The following is a 15,809-nucleotide window of genomic DNA, read 5'->3' on the forward strand; positions in this document are numbered from 1 at the left end:
TCTTTCATGGGTTTTAAACAAACAAACAAATAGAAACTATAGACTTCCATCATTTAAAGGTAAAATACTGACACACTGAAAAAATTCAGAGTTTATTTTAGAAGGTAACTCTTAAACTTACTTGATTTTTATCCTCTCTATTTAGCTAAAATAAGTTTAGATTATTAAAATTTTTAAAGTGACTTGAGTCTATGAAACAACCCTAATATATTTACTTCATCTCAATATGAATCATTTCCAAAATAAAATAAGATTTTATTGTTAAGTCCTTTGACTATCAATTGTTCCCTGCTACGGCCTCAAAGTACTAAATTAGCAGAGAGATGTTATCCTATTATAACAATAGTTAATTGCTAGAGAAATACAGAGGACATACAAAATAGCTAAACGCTCTACATGGAGGAAATTTAAGTCATCTAATGTAATTTTCTTCTTCATTCTTAAAGTCAGAAAGAATGCTGTAATATAAGAAAAAACCCTGTCAAGATGAAAGGAACTGATTTCTTGTCTTCAAGCCTTTCATCCCTTACCTTAGAAGATGAAGAATCACATTCCTGACATATCCATCCATAGCCTGTTTGTTTAGGAGATTTTTTCAAAGGAGGATCTAAACAGCCAAAATGGTAGCAGAGTCTGCATTCATCACATCTGTAGGGTAAGCAGAGTCATAGTGTATCTAAATGTTGAAACTACTTATTTCAAGGACAAAAGAATAAAGTGTTACACATAGCGACTTTAACATATAATTCTAACCTTTGCTCAGGAGATTCTGAAATTAACATTCATCATAACGATCTAAATCTTAAATAAATATTATACATGAAAAAATTGAAACAATACAATTAGAAAGGAATAACATTGTGATAAAAAAGTTCAGAGTATATAAATGTTAAAATATGAAGGAATGAATATATATGTAAGCATATGTGCAAAAATTAGCAATCAAAATTCAATTTTGAACAAATAGAATTAATCATTTATCCAGTAGACAGTTCACAGAAATCTAAGCTGTAATTTCTGCCATACAATTTATGCTTCATTTTTGTATTTTTTTCAGGTTAAAGTATACGGTAAACAAACTTTCTAACATTTATAGCATGCTAACAAAATCTACAGCAGATACAATCTTTTTATGTTAAGTAACAGAATATTTAAATATGCAAGCAGCCACTTCAAGGATTGGATATTACTCTCACTAGTTTTTGTCAAGTTCTGTCCGTGTACTTGGTGTTTCAAGTACTTCTGAGGATACTTAGCACTCAGCAGATGTTTTGATAGTGTCTTGCCTCATATGAAGTACACAATCTAAGAAAACTACCATACCTATTCTTCGCTTCAGACAATCTCATCCTGCTGACAATGAAGAAAAATGTGTATTATTTCAGTGTTTTAAAAATGAATTTTGCAACAACTGGAATCAGAAGACCAAAATTGAGCAACTAGTATCAAGATGTATACATCTTACAAAATGGGTTTTATTTCTGATTTTCTTTGTACTTTAAATTACAGAGGAGTACTTTTTAACCAATCAAATTCTCGTTATTACTGATTTCTCACGGTTTAGAGCATAAAATGTCAATTAAGTTACAACTAAAATACCAAGGAAGGAATTTATTAAGCAGGTTGCTTGAGTACAACACAAAATGCTTTCCTATTTAGTAAGCATTGGGAAATACAGAAAGGAGTTATTCTCATGCATATGTCCAAAGAAAAGTAACTTAAAAAATGATCACAATAAAGAAAACAATAATCTATATTTTTAGTCAAAATTTCTTACTATGCTACAAAAACCTAGCCTGTCAAGGAATATTTTAGAATTCCAGAGTCAAGTCATGCAGGCACAAGGAAGTGTGAGATAGTTATCTACTATGACTTACTCATCATTACTCTATAATTATAAGGTTCTTATCAATGAAATAAGTGAATGAATATTTTTTCAAAACTCTGAGATTCAAGAAATGAACTTGAATTGTGCATTTACTGTAATTCCAGTTGCAGGAGTGATTAAAATGAAACTGATAAATGCCATATATTATACCACTGATCCAAAAATATATTAAAATTTTAAATGTTCAAATAACTGTTTCTCTGGGATTTAAAAGTAAGATTATGTAGTTAATATTAAATGTAAAATAAGGATAGCAAGACCACAGAATTAATACTCTGGGTCTTCCTTTCAGTAACTAAATTTTCCATTATACTAAATCCTGGGATACAAAAACCTTTTAATCAAGACTGCTTCTATGTTGATCAGAATGTTTGGAGTCACAGAGGAACACTGATTTAAGTACAGGGACTATATAATATGTCACTAATCCTTCATAGAAATGTTATAAAGAATACCATTATTTGGTTCATCAGGAGGAACATATAAAATACATTTTTCTCTGCATTTTTTACATTAGGATCATCAGCCTAAATGACAGTTGGAGCTACATCTCTGTGGCAAGTTTCTGTAGTTAAAATACTATTCACCTGCTATTTTGTCTGACATTTTTATGCTCAATTTTTCCAGGTCTTCAGGGTTCTTACTTCCTTAAAAACTACCAGCCATTGCTTCCTAAGAGTATCAGTATATTTTTACAACCATAATTTTCTTACAGAACTTCTGTATGCAGAAATTAGGTCACCAAAACTATTAAGGCTATGCAAATTGACAGTGTTTAAAATGAGGCATCTAAAAGTACATTAAAATGTTTAAATGATCCAATACCTGTTCTGGTATTGGGAGCACTTTCAGAAGAAGCTGTGAAGCATTTGCTCTTAGGAGTTGACCTAATTCTTCCTGACACCTTCATCAGGATACATTTCAGGACGTCTTTCTCATGCTGGCAGACAACTGGGGTGTTAGGATAGTTCTATAAGGTCCTCGCTTACTCCCAGTAAGTAAAGGCTGCAAGTCCAAGTTTAAATAGCATAAAGTGGTGGTCTCTACTCTAGCAACCACCAAAATTCAAGAGAGAGAAAGAAAATCACAGAATAATACCCCACTTGAAGTCAATGTTTGCCAAGTAAATAATAATTATAAGATATTCAAAGGATTTTTACAAGTTATTTTCATGTAGAAAATTTGCATTAATTCTGTTAAATTGAAACCAAATCATAACTGAAGGTACTACTAACAATTATATCCTAAATGGCAGAGGTGAAATCTAGCAGAATTTGAAAAATCTGTTAACTAGGCCTACTGACAAATTTATGAGATACTATTAAATTTCTTAAAAACATAGAGTATAGAAGATTAAAATAGTAAATTGTATATCCTATGTACACACACAACTGTGAAAATTGTATCAAAACTTAGTAACTAGTAAGTTTTGGCTATATAGAAAAGCTTTTAAATGTTTTTAAAACTCAAAAACTAAGTCTTATATGGGGCTATATACTCTGAAAACTACAATAGGGTAAAAACACTTACTGATTAATTTTCCTTAGTTTCTATTTCTAATAAGTACTTGGAAACATTTTTATTGTACCAATACAATAATACACTTAGTTTGTTAAAACAAATGAATAAAATATTTAAGTTTTCAAAAGAAGTCACTGACCCACAAAAGTACTGTGATATAACACAACACTTTATTAAACAAAACAAATATTGATGTAAGAAAAACATTATTATACCAAGAGCACATTATAGTAAAAAGGCAATACCTTAACCATGAAGAGAATATAAATTTAGCATATGAAGAACATGTCTATAAATAAAAACTAAACTTGATGACTAAAGAAGTATATTTAAAATATTTAATAAATATTGTGCACATTAGACTACAGAGAATTCTAAAATTTGTAGTATAGTGAAATCAAACAAACCCCATTTTTAATGTGAACAAAGTCTGACCAACCAAGTACCTATCAAGTTCAACTTCCTACATACTACATTAATATTTGATACAAATACAAATGACAGAGGAGCACTCTACGTTGATTTAGGAAGATGTAGAGACTAAATAAGCACAGCTCTATTTTCATTAAAATACTTACTTAGCGTTATGATTAAGTACAGCACCCTAGAGAAGAAGAGAAAATGATTGATCTTCCTGTGTGCTATGATCCACATAACAAGCATTAAACTCAGTGTCGAGTGACTACTGACAATGTGGAAATAAGCAAACATATCTAACTTAAAATTTTCTCTTATGCCTAGGCAAAGCAGGCAAGGTGCTAGAACAGCGGTTCTCAACCTGTGGGTCGCGACCCCCACAATTCTCTCCCCCCCAACCCCCTCACCAACACAGGACTTGCCTATGACCATCAGAAAACACAGATATTCACATTGCAATGCATAACCCTAGAAAAATTCGTTATGAAAGTGACAAAAATAATTTTATGGTTGGTGCTTACCACAATGAGAAGAAATGTATAAGAGAGTTTTTACAGCATTAGGAATGTTGAGAACCATTGCTCTAAAGGGTTTATTTAGCTTTCTTAGTTTCAAATAATAATGTTTATTTCTGGCATATACTAAGTCATTCCTTAAAACAAACAAACCCCCAAACACTTGTTATTTTAGTGAAGGTGCGTCCTAAGCAAACTGGCCTGTGAAGAAGCAGACTCGGGGGCGGGCTGAGACTTTAAAAGGGATGGAGTGTTTCACCGTCACATTGGTGCTGATAACTGTAGATACTCTGTCACCTTAAGGAAGCACACCAGTCAGTATTCCCTACACAATGATGAGTAAGGAAAGGGTCTCTGAAACTACACAACACTGCACTTCCCACCTAGAAACATGGGCGTCTGCAGAACTGACTGGCTGGCTCTTCTGACTTTCCCTTCAATTAGTCTTGACTATTAACACTGCTTAAATTAAACCTTACTAGCAATTCAAATACAATTTCAGCAACTAACTGTGATAAGTTACTGCAGTGAACACTGATCAATCATTTCAATTAAATGTCTTAATATGTAGAATAAATATATACTGAGGCCCATTAAAATTTTTTAAATAATATGAGCTGTCACAAAACCCTACATTCTATCAGTGGTATAATATCTATAAGTAAACTATCTTAATCTTGTAGCAGGTAACAATTTTAGTGTAAGCCACCGCCTCCATGAATGTTTTCTATACATGTTAATTCAAAACTTGGTTTAAGTCATATTTTACAAACATCATAAAAATGATGAACCTATTTTGTGAATGCTACTGGGGATTTCTTTCACAGGAAACAGTGAAATGAGTGGGTGGTAGGATAGTCTAAAATTTCTCATTACATGGATATTGATAAAGTGAACACTATTTGGGAAAAGCCAAATCCAATCCCACGTAAAGTGTGGAATCAATTCATTATTTATATCTGCAAAAGCCAGCTTGCAACTTTAAAAGTGAAATAAGAAAACAAAACAAAACAAAAACAAGGAAACCCAGAACATGAAACAAGGCAATTCATGACAATACACAATAAGGTCAAGTATCTCTTCACAGCATGAGAAATAGATTAGACATTTCCGTACCTGAAACTCGTCTGCTTTGTTCTCTAATAAACTGATCTCCCTCTGCTCATGCCCTGGGAAAGATTTTAGCACTACAACCTGCTGTGTTCAAGTTCCACGTAACTTTGCATTTTCCTGTTCATAATTAACTAATTATACTCCAATCAATAGTGTAGATCCTGATTTTACAATGTAAATCAGATAAAGGAGATAATGGCTAGGAGGTCAATCTCATTTTATTTACCAAGCTCAGCACGAACATTCAATTTCATTACATCCTAAGTACCTGAACAGCAGTCAATCTTACTGACAGGCTTACAGAGCACCTTGAGGAGATCACTACAGTAAAGAAGTCTACATTTTTCTTTCTATGAAGATCCACTTGTAAATCCGGTCTCTGTTCGCATTCCTTACAAATATCTAAATTTACAAAGTAGTGACTTAAGTCAGGTAGAGATAAACTCTGTCTTCATATGTCTTGATATGTCTTTATGTGTCTTGAGGAACTCTCTTAAACAAGTTTGAATAGTTAATAATAATTTCAGAAAACTGAAAATGTTTCAGAAGATGTTAATATTCTAATCTGTTGCAGAATTCTTCTGAAATTTTAAACAGATCTTGGTGAAATATTTCCATATTGTGAGTCAAATAAAACATACTTATGAGGGTGTGTGTATGTGTGTGTGTTTAAAGTTTGTAAATCTGAGTGTTCAAAAAAGTAGTTCACTGTTGCATAAACAGGAAAGTAAGTTAACAAATGTGAACACTATTTGTCAGAAAACTAATTTTATGCCACATATGGTTTCAGATACACATTCAAGAAACACAAGATGTAGTGATATATAACTCATGCATAAATATCTAAACTTAAACTCAATACACACTAAGGTTAAATATTGTTTTCATCTCATAGAAAACTGTTCTAAGTGAAGGATTATGACACTTTGGGCAAGCAGTGTTGCTCTATTAGGAAATCAATCCTTAACTGATACTTTTTAATTAAGGGAGTTGTACTTTATGTGTTTCAGAAGATACTACTTTTCTACAAAGCCTTTGTCTAGAAACAAATCTTTTGAGGAATGGAAGAGCCCTTTAAAGGCATTAAACCTACACCCATTATTAATCCACACTGAATAAGCTAATGATTATTTTAAACAAGTAACTGTGTGTGAATTGTTTTCAAAGTAATGTCCTTGACCAGCTTGACCAACATTACTTGAAACCTGCTGTGAACTCAAATTTTTGAGTTTCATCACAGACCTACAGAATTAGAAACTCCAGAAAGTGATGGAGAGAACAATTGGTGGAGCTGGAGGATAAGGAGAAGATGGTAGTCAACTGAGTCTCAAAATTCTTCCTGGGAGTCTGATATATTACTACCATTCCAGCCATTTGGTATTTCATAGGCATTTCATTTATTCCCCAATATTATGTGTTAGGGGAGGTAACTATGTGTTAGCGAGGCTAATTTCGTGTGTGTGTGTGTGTGTGTGTGTGTGCGTGTGTGTGTGCGCGCGTGTGTGTTGGTCTGCATGCAGCTTCAGAAATCCTCCACCACATTTTTTTGATATATGGCCTCTCATTGGCCTGGTATTTGCCAAATCCATAGGTGATTGACCAGTCAATCACAGAGATCCTTCTGTCTGTGTTTTGCATTACTATGGTATAAGCCTTTGCCAGCTTTTCATATGGGTAGGTACTGATGCTAATATGGCACTTTACCAATTAAGTACTCTCTCTTAAAATATCAGCCCCTTCCTGACATTTTAATATTCCTTCCATTTCTTATCCTATAGCAAATAACGTCAAATACCTGAGCTGTCATTCTGTTATGTGTATTTATAAGATATAAATTACTTAGAATGTTTTCACAGAAAAACATTAATTTTTATCTTGAAGAGCAAAAGGCCAATAGTGGGCAAAAGTTAATGTTGTACTTCATTTAGGATATTATTAAAAGAAATGCTTCATTCTGTTCTGAGTATGACTTTGAAGAACATATCATGTAGGGACTGTGACAACATGTAACATGGGTGTTTTGCAAGCTTGGGATATAGTGTACCACTGAAAACTGAATGGTGAAGAAAGACAATTACACTGTTCTAACAGTAACCACTGCAGAAGGGCTTTTGGTTAACACTGCCACTACAACCATGCTACTACCTATGATTTCTCAAAACCAAAACAAAAACCCATCAGAGGGAAAAAGAAACCCTAAATAAAAAAATACCCATTAATGTGTTCTTACCTTATGCTAAAAGACAACTTGACTAAAGCAGAGTTCATTTGAAAAATGGTAAGCATCCATTGTCATTTCTCTTAAACTTTGCTGGAGTTCACCATCTTTGCTATGAGTTAAATAATGTCAATTGCTTCTTCCTTATATTCAAAGGAAGTATACTGCTTTTCCTAAGAATTATGAGTATTTTTCTAGTGCAATAAAATCAATAAATTACTTATACATTATTTCATACATGTTTAATTTTACTAAACATTTTATGCAGTCATGTGGTTCCTGTAACTACAGATTACTAGAAACACCAGCTTTACAATTACACTTGCATTTACTATCTATTCTAATCCTAAAGTTTAAACTATTCCAAATGCCCTTATTCCTCAAAAGGTCCAAACCCACAATGATAAACAATGGAATTTTAAGAGACAGTTTGACAATTTACATGTATATGTGCATTTCATTTTCAGCAGGCTCTTCTAAATCAGTTCAAGATTAAGTGGTGCAATATTCAAAGTATTTCTGCCGTTGACTTAAAACTGGATCAGTAAAGCGTGAGGATCAAATGTAAACTCTGTGAACCTCTGGGAAGAAGACACAGGGCTGGTGAAGATCTTTCAGCAGGCAGGCTGTATACCCAACAAGCTCTGTATTTCCCTCATTTCATAGCTTAACATTTAAGTTCAAAAAGTAAAATTATATGGAACACTGCAAGTTTATATTAAATAAAACAAAAAGGAATAAATTTGGATATTTCTGGAAAAAAACACCTAGATACTAATACAGATACTATGTTCATTCTTGAGTTGAAATTCTAGTTATAAAATGTCCGTGCTGACATCAAGTGCTTCCACAGTACTCAAACAGTTGTAATCTTCACCAGTCCTTCACTTTTGCTGAATACACAAATAGAAATAGCATTAAATATGAGTCTAGGGTTGTTCTCATGTGTGAATATTTGCAGTAAGTGAGGTGATACAGACTTGCAGATCAGTGGAAAGCATTGTCCTTTTTACAAACAAATAACACAGAGAGAATAATTCAGTAACAGGGTAGCACAGAGCAGGTAAGTCCCACTGGCTTTCTTTAGTTTTCAGTCCAAATACTGTATTGTCTTATGCCAAAGAAACAAGAGGAAAGACATTTACCAACTAAAATAATTCTGACAAGACATTACCACTATTGTTTTTAATAATGCATACACCAAGTGTTTGAGAGAGAGAGAGAGAGAGAGAGAGAGAGAGAGAGAGAGAGAGAGAGAGAGAAGAGCAGAAAAATAGAAAAAAAATCCACACAGGCAAATTAACTGCCTTGTCTACCCATATAATAAAGCAATCAATTACATTCTATCCAAACTTGACAAGCAAAAGCACTTTCTGCAGTGATAAGCTTATGGGAAGAACAAGATAGCTGTTCTCCTTTACTTTATATGCTCTATTGAGAGTTTTATCCACATTTTAAAATCACACTTATAAAAGAGGTTTCCGGGATTGCCTCCGAGGATGAGCTGTGGCAGAGTTGGGTCTCATGAAGGGTATCTACACAGTAAAGTGATAAGAAAAGAGCATTAACATTTAAAGATCATAGCAGCTCTGAACTATGTCTTATGAAACATACTAATAATACCACAGTAGATTCAAATAACAAAGAGATAGAAATCCTCACCCTAAGTGCCATGATCTCGAGCAGGCTCGTACTGATTACAAGTGAATACTTTACTTTTTGAACACTGAGCTGCCTCCTCTTTTATTATTGGTAATAGCTCTGACTGTCAAAATAGATCTATTCTGAGAGAAGGGCTTAAATATAAATGAAAATATGCTATCAATTACTATTTTGAAAAGTAGCTGTGTGCTGCTTTTGTTATCAAGAATGGCAATTTTACAATACTCAAGGGAACATACAACTCTCCCTCATCTTTATACTTGGCTTCCTCTGAAAAAGACTGAATTAGAAATGCATGGCTGAGAGTATTTGCCAACTTTCTGCTTTGATTTTGGTAGGAGAAATCTTAAAGGCTTAGAGGTTAGAAGTAACATTTTTTGACTATGTAGAAACAAAATTTACCATTTCTTTCACATATTTAGAGCTGTATAGATTAATAGTCACATCATAAAATGTTCATTTTTTAAATTTAACTACTAGAAAGATGTGTTTAATGCTTCTAAGTTCCACTGAGAAAAAGAAAGTGAAAAGAGGCACACAGAGAAACAAAGCAGTACTGAGAAGAGCTACCACGCCAAACTCAACCACAGACCCAGGGACCAAACAGAACATCACACGGAAAACAATAACCATCACACGGAAACAACGCTAAGGGAAAGGCTGTGCGCATAAACACATGAGAAGCAACAGCAAGAGCTGGAGCCCTGGCAAAGAGCAAACCCTGTGCTACAGTTTCCAGCACCTTAGGCCCTAAGTGAGGAGCTTGAGCAACAGGGAGTGCGAATGAGTCCTTTGCCTCAGCATTAAGCCACACAGTGAAAGCATATTCTAAAGGGAGTAAGCATTTATAATGTAAGCATATTTCACTTGCAATTATGTGCAAAGTAATGGAGACTAACAGAAAACTGAAAAGGATTTTGTAATTACTTATGACAGTCCTTTGCAAATACATGTATCCATGGAAATATGATGCAAATACATGCATTCATATCATGGATGATCATGGATGATATGAATGCATGTATTTGATGTATTTGCATCTCATGATGAAGTTTTAAACTTCAATTAAATCCAAGTTGGTCTTTAACTGTGATAAAACCAAAAGTTAATTTTAATATTCCCTTTCTTACTAACTTTCACCTAATATTTCTAATCTCTCTAGATGATAGAATAAGCAGCATGACTTATATTCAGCTCTCACGTGTTAAGATAAAAGGCTGCAGTATTTTAAAATCCAAGAGTACATTTTAGGGCTGGTGAGATGGCTCAGTGGGTAAGAGCACCCGACTGCTCTTCCAAAGGTCCGGAGTTCAAATCCCAGCAACCACATGGTGGCTCACAACCATCTTTAAAGAGATCTGACTCCCTCTTCTGGAGTGTCTGAAGACAGTGACAGTGTACTTAAATAATAATAATAAAAAAGAGCATGTTTTAACCTAGCATTTATTCCATTTGTATCCATTTAGCTCCCTTTGGAATTAATATAGAAAAAATATTTTCAAAGAGTTTCACCAACAGATTGATCATTACTGCACCATTACTACTAAGGTGCAGTAGTGTAAGAAGTATCTGCTGTGTTTGGTTGAGTCATGCATGTTAAATCAGTACAATGCAGTGAAGTGAGGTAGCATACGTAATGGCAAATGCAAGGGCCTGATAGGATGGCTTACATTCAGTAGCCACTTTGATCACACTCTAAATGTGTGGTCTTAGGTAAATAATCCTCCATTTCCTCACGGACCACAAATAAAATTAGTTTCTGATTCCTATCTGTATCTGAGAGGTTACTGCCATGGGGATTAAAAGAATCAATATGGAAAGCACCAAAAACGTGACAGGAACCCAGTGAGTGGGAACCAGAATGACAGCCAGCAGACCTGTCAAACACTACAAAACTGTTCTCTGTACAAGAGAAGTCTTAACACTAAACAATTCACACCGGAACTTTTAACATATACTTGGATTAATTAAATTTCCCATTGTTTGCTGCTTCTATAGCACAGATCACTCATATCTAAAAGAAGATATGCACATCTCACAGGTCTTACAAGAACTGATAGACACAGCACATGTAGAGGGCAGAGTCTGGAACCAAAATCTAATTTGATAATTACTATAATTGCCAGTTCAAAGATACTTGGAAGTTATATTCTTTTGTGCCTAAATTATAACACATAATTTTCTAGATCCCACAATTCAGCACCAAACCCCAAATGTGTGCCTTAATCCTACTAGCTCAGTCCTTTACCTCTAGCTCAGTAAAATGAGGGTTTTTGTTTTGTTTTGTTTTGTTTTTTGGTTTTGTTGAGACAGAGTTTCTCTGTGTAGCCCTGGCTGTCCTGGAACTCACTCTGTAGATCAGGCTGGCCTTTAACTCAGAAATCCCCCTGCCTCTGCCATCCATGTCCTGGGATTAAAGGCTTCTGACACCACTGCCCGGCCAAAATGATGTATTTTTATGGATTAAAAACAAAGCTAATATAAAGTTAAACTCCTGATAGACAAATAACGGGTAAAATATGATGTTTATTTAGAATACAGGAAATAAATAAAATCAAGAAAACTATGTATTTGGGTTCTAATACTAAACTGTATTAGATTAAATTTGTCTTGAGGTTTTAAGAACTGAAAATTTTAAGAGAAAACAAGATGGCACCCTTGGAGAGAAACTGTCCATTTCTGACTAGAGCTCTTACATACCACAAGAGACTTGACTATCACTCTCTAACACACATTTGTTCTATGTTGCTTCAAGTCAATGCAGGGAGATAACGCAAGTCCTAAATAAATGGTCAGACTATGCATTTCCAGGTTATTGTCTGATTTGGATATTGTTTTGTGTTGGAATCTCGAAATTTAAAAAATGATACAGATGACAAAATGACAAGCCAACTTAATTCAAGGTAATCCATTTTATCAGTAACAGAACTGGTTAGAGATTCCATCCTGCATGCTTAAATATTTATCTCTCTGAATGTATATTTGTTTGTGTGTTTGTGTATGTATATGTGTGTATGCATAAATATGGATGGGTGAGTGTGCAAATGTGTGTGGAGGCTACAGTCTGAAATCAGGTGTCTTCCTCAATTACTCTCCAACTCATTATAATTGTTATCTATTTTCTTGAGATGGGAATCCCTCACTAAACCTGTTGTTCACTGATTGGTATCAGCTGGCTGGCCAGTAAGCCCCTGGATTCTCCTGTTTCTGTCTTCAGGAAATTACAACCTGGGATTACAAGCATGCCCTACCACACTCAACTTATATATGGGACCTGAGGATTGGAACTCAAGCCTTCATCCTTACACAAGAAGCATTTCACAGACAGGTCTCTCTCGAGCTCTAAGGAGAAGCACTTTTGCTACATGAACAATATAAATATTGATAAATGTAATAAATGATCATGTGTAAATTAATAATATAAATATACTACAATGGAAAGTAAGTCAAAATTTCAAAATTAATCTTTTTAAGTAGATAAATAAATAAAACAAAGATTTCACTGTTAAACGTACTTGAAAACATGATTTGCCAGGCAGTGGTGGCACCTGCCTTTAATCCCAGCACTTGGGAGGCAGAGGCAGGCAGATTTCTGAGTTCAAGGCCAGCCTGTTCTACAGAGTGAGTTCCAGGACAGCCAGAGCTACACAGAGAAACCTTGACTCAAAACAAAAACAAAATAAAACAAAAACAAAAACAAAAAACCAAAAAAACCAACAAGATTTATCCTACTTACAATTTAATATCCCAGAAACAATATAATTAACCATGGAAATTGACTACATATATGTAAACCATATATGAGCGTCTAGATTTTTAAATATCTTCTTGCAGTCATTTTATGCAATCATAATGAATTAATTATAATTAATGATAACATAAAATATGAATCACACAAATTTACTTAAAGGTTTAGCTTTCCTGGACATCTAAAAATTATACAGTAATTATTAAAATGATAAGAAAACATGATAAAATTAAGTCATACCATAAATATTAAATGTGGTGGGCTGGTTTAGTTCTTCTACAAGTCTAAAAATATCCTTAAATTAACCTGATTAGAAAAATTAGGTTCATTTTAAAAAAAATTAGGGAAAGGACATGGTAAGTGAACATTTTGTTTTTAACCCCCAAATTTTCAAAAACTTTAACAGACATGAATGCTTCAAAAATTGAATATCCTTTTCCTAATCTTTCCTAACAGGAACATATCCTTTAAATATCACCTTTAAGTATAAGGATTCCTTTAGGGAATTGTTTATTTTCTAATTCTTTTCTCAGAATCTAGTCTTCTCATGATGCAACAACAACAACAACAAAATCCCAAACTTTAATTCTATCGACAACTTTAAATCACTAAGTTCTACTTTTTGTAAAGCAAGGCAGGTCAAAAGCACCAGGAAAAGTGAGTGGCAGGGATGTTGAAAAATGTTTAAGAACAGTGATGGAAAGAGGGCAATATTACTCCTTGCATTCTTTGGTGCTATAAGCTCTCATCTGTCCTAAAATGTTCAATAAGTATTCAAGGCTGCTTTGGAAAAGGACAGTTTGATAGTGCACTGAAGCACTGCTAGTCTGGTGAGGGATGGCAAGGGAAAACACACGACCTGAATAGCAACCAAGACACTGGGGGAAATTCCTCAATGATTTCAATACAGAGAGCTCAAATTCTGGCCATTTTCTTGGGCAAAAGACAGACCCAGAGGTTCTAGGAAGTGGTGTTAACAGAGTTACTAAACTCAGGGAAAGACTAGCAACAGAAAGAAAGCATTGTCCATATTGCCTTCCCACACTGATCAAACAGTGAATGATAGTTCCCCTCCCCTCACATCTCCATCAGCATTTGTCAGCTGTTCTATTGATCAGAGCTATTCTTACAGCAGAAAGATGCAATCTCAAAGAAGTTTTAAATTGTTTTCCCCTAATCACTAAGGATGTTCAACATATTCTGAGATGTGTTGTAGCCATTTTTATTTCTTCCTTCTGTGAACTGTCTATTCAAATCCAGAGCCCACTTCCAACCTGATCATCTGATTCTTTGCATATGTTTTATTACGATTATTATTACTTTTTATATTATGAGTATTAATCCTCTATATGATGTGCTGCTGGCAAAGTTCTTGCCTACTCTGTGGACTTCATCTTCACTTGTCTCTTTTGTTGCACCAAAACTCCTCAGTGTTTTGTGGTGCCATTTGGGAGTTGTTGCCTTAATTCAGAGTGAATGGAGTTCTATTCCCAAAGTATTTTCCTACATATCTATACTTTCTAGGGTACGGCTTATGCTTTCTTCTAGTAATATCAGCATTTCGTTTTCACATAAGTTCTTACATCCATTGTTTTGCTTTGTTTAATTTTGTAACAGGATGATAGATACGGGTCTAACTTCATTCTACACATGGAGAGCCAGTTTTCCCAGTACCATTTGTTCAGGATGGTCTTTTCTGTGTGTGCAACCTCAATGGAATCAGTGTGGAGAATTTTCAGAAAGATAAAGTGATCTATCATATGAGTCGCATATACCACTCCTTGACCTATATAAAAGAGCTTGCTATCTTGCTTCACAGATATCTGCTGTAGCTGGGCTCCCTGTTCTATTCACAGTATCTAGGAAATGGAAAAAGCCTAAATGTTCTTCAATTGATGACTGGACAATGAAAAGGAAGTACATACATACAATGAAATTCCACTTACCTACACAGAAAAATGAAATTATGAAAATTGCAGATAAAAAAAGGACCTAGAAAAAGTTGTGCAGAAATAATACAGAACCTGAAAGACAAATGCCATTGCCCCTTATTGGACACAAATCTTTAGATAAACATATATAACCTGGAACAACCTCAGAGTCCAGGGACATTTAATGAACCTTTTGGGGGGGATAGTGGAACTTTCGATTAGAAGATAGAAGGACACAAGGACTATGATGGGAAACATGGCAAAAACTGGAGCAACAGACTTTAACTGAGGAGAGGGAAGAAAGGCAACACACAGAGAAAGGGAGAAACAGAGGTAAATAATACTAAGGATGCTTGAAAAGGCCACAGGGGATATATTACTTTATGTTTACTTAAAATACATAATATAAACAAATATATATGAGTTTACGAGAATTTGCATGTATACAAGTTAAAAGAATTAATGCTATTTGAAGTGATATTTAAAAAGTGTCTCCTAAGGAAAGGCCATCCAGAGACTGCCTGACATGGGGATCCATCCCATATACAGTTACCAAACCCACACACTATTATGGATGCCAAGAAGTGCTTGCTGACAGGAGCCTGACATAGCTGTCTCCTGAGAGGCTCTGACAGAACCTGACAAATACAGAGGCAGATGCTCACAGCCAACCATTGGACTGAGCACAGGGTCCCCAATGAAGGAGTTAGAGAAAGGACTGAAGAAGCTGAAGGGGTTTGCGACCCCATAGGAAGAACAACAATATCCACCAAGACTCCCCAGAGCTCACAGGGAC

At 34.6% G+C, this 15,809-nt stretch overlaps 1 protein-coding gene across 5 annotated transcripts in view; it reads right to left on the reverse strand.

Annotated features, from left to right (window-relative positions):
- Positions 1-15,809, reverse strand: part of Phf14 (PHD finger protein 14) — a 169,834-nt gene that overhangs the window by 31,380 nt on the left and 122,645 nt on the right. For 3 of the 5 annotated variants that reach the window (XM_029478629.2, XM_021165026.3, XM_029478631.2), the window contains one exon: positions 531-648. The exons of 1 other annotated variant lie outside the window; for it this stretch is intronic. In XM_029478629.2, coding sequence (XP_029334489.2) covers positions 531-648 — 118 coding nt within the window. Of the gene's footprint in view, positions 1-530; positions 649-4,233; positions 9,208-15,809 lie in introns of those variants that run through there. One more of the 5 variants, XM_021165028.3, reaches the window with a different exon arrangement.

The sequence above is a fragment of the Mus caroli genome, unplaced genomic scaffold, assembly GCF_978045245.1.
Source record: "Mus caroli unplaced genomic scaffold, Mus_caroli_1 scaffold_7, whole genome shotgun sequence".
NCBI classification, from domain to species: domain Eukaryota; kingdom Metazoa; phylum Chordata; class Mammalia; order Rodentia; family Muridae; genus Mus; species Mus caroli.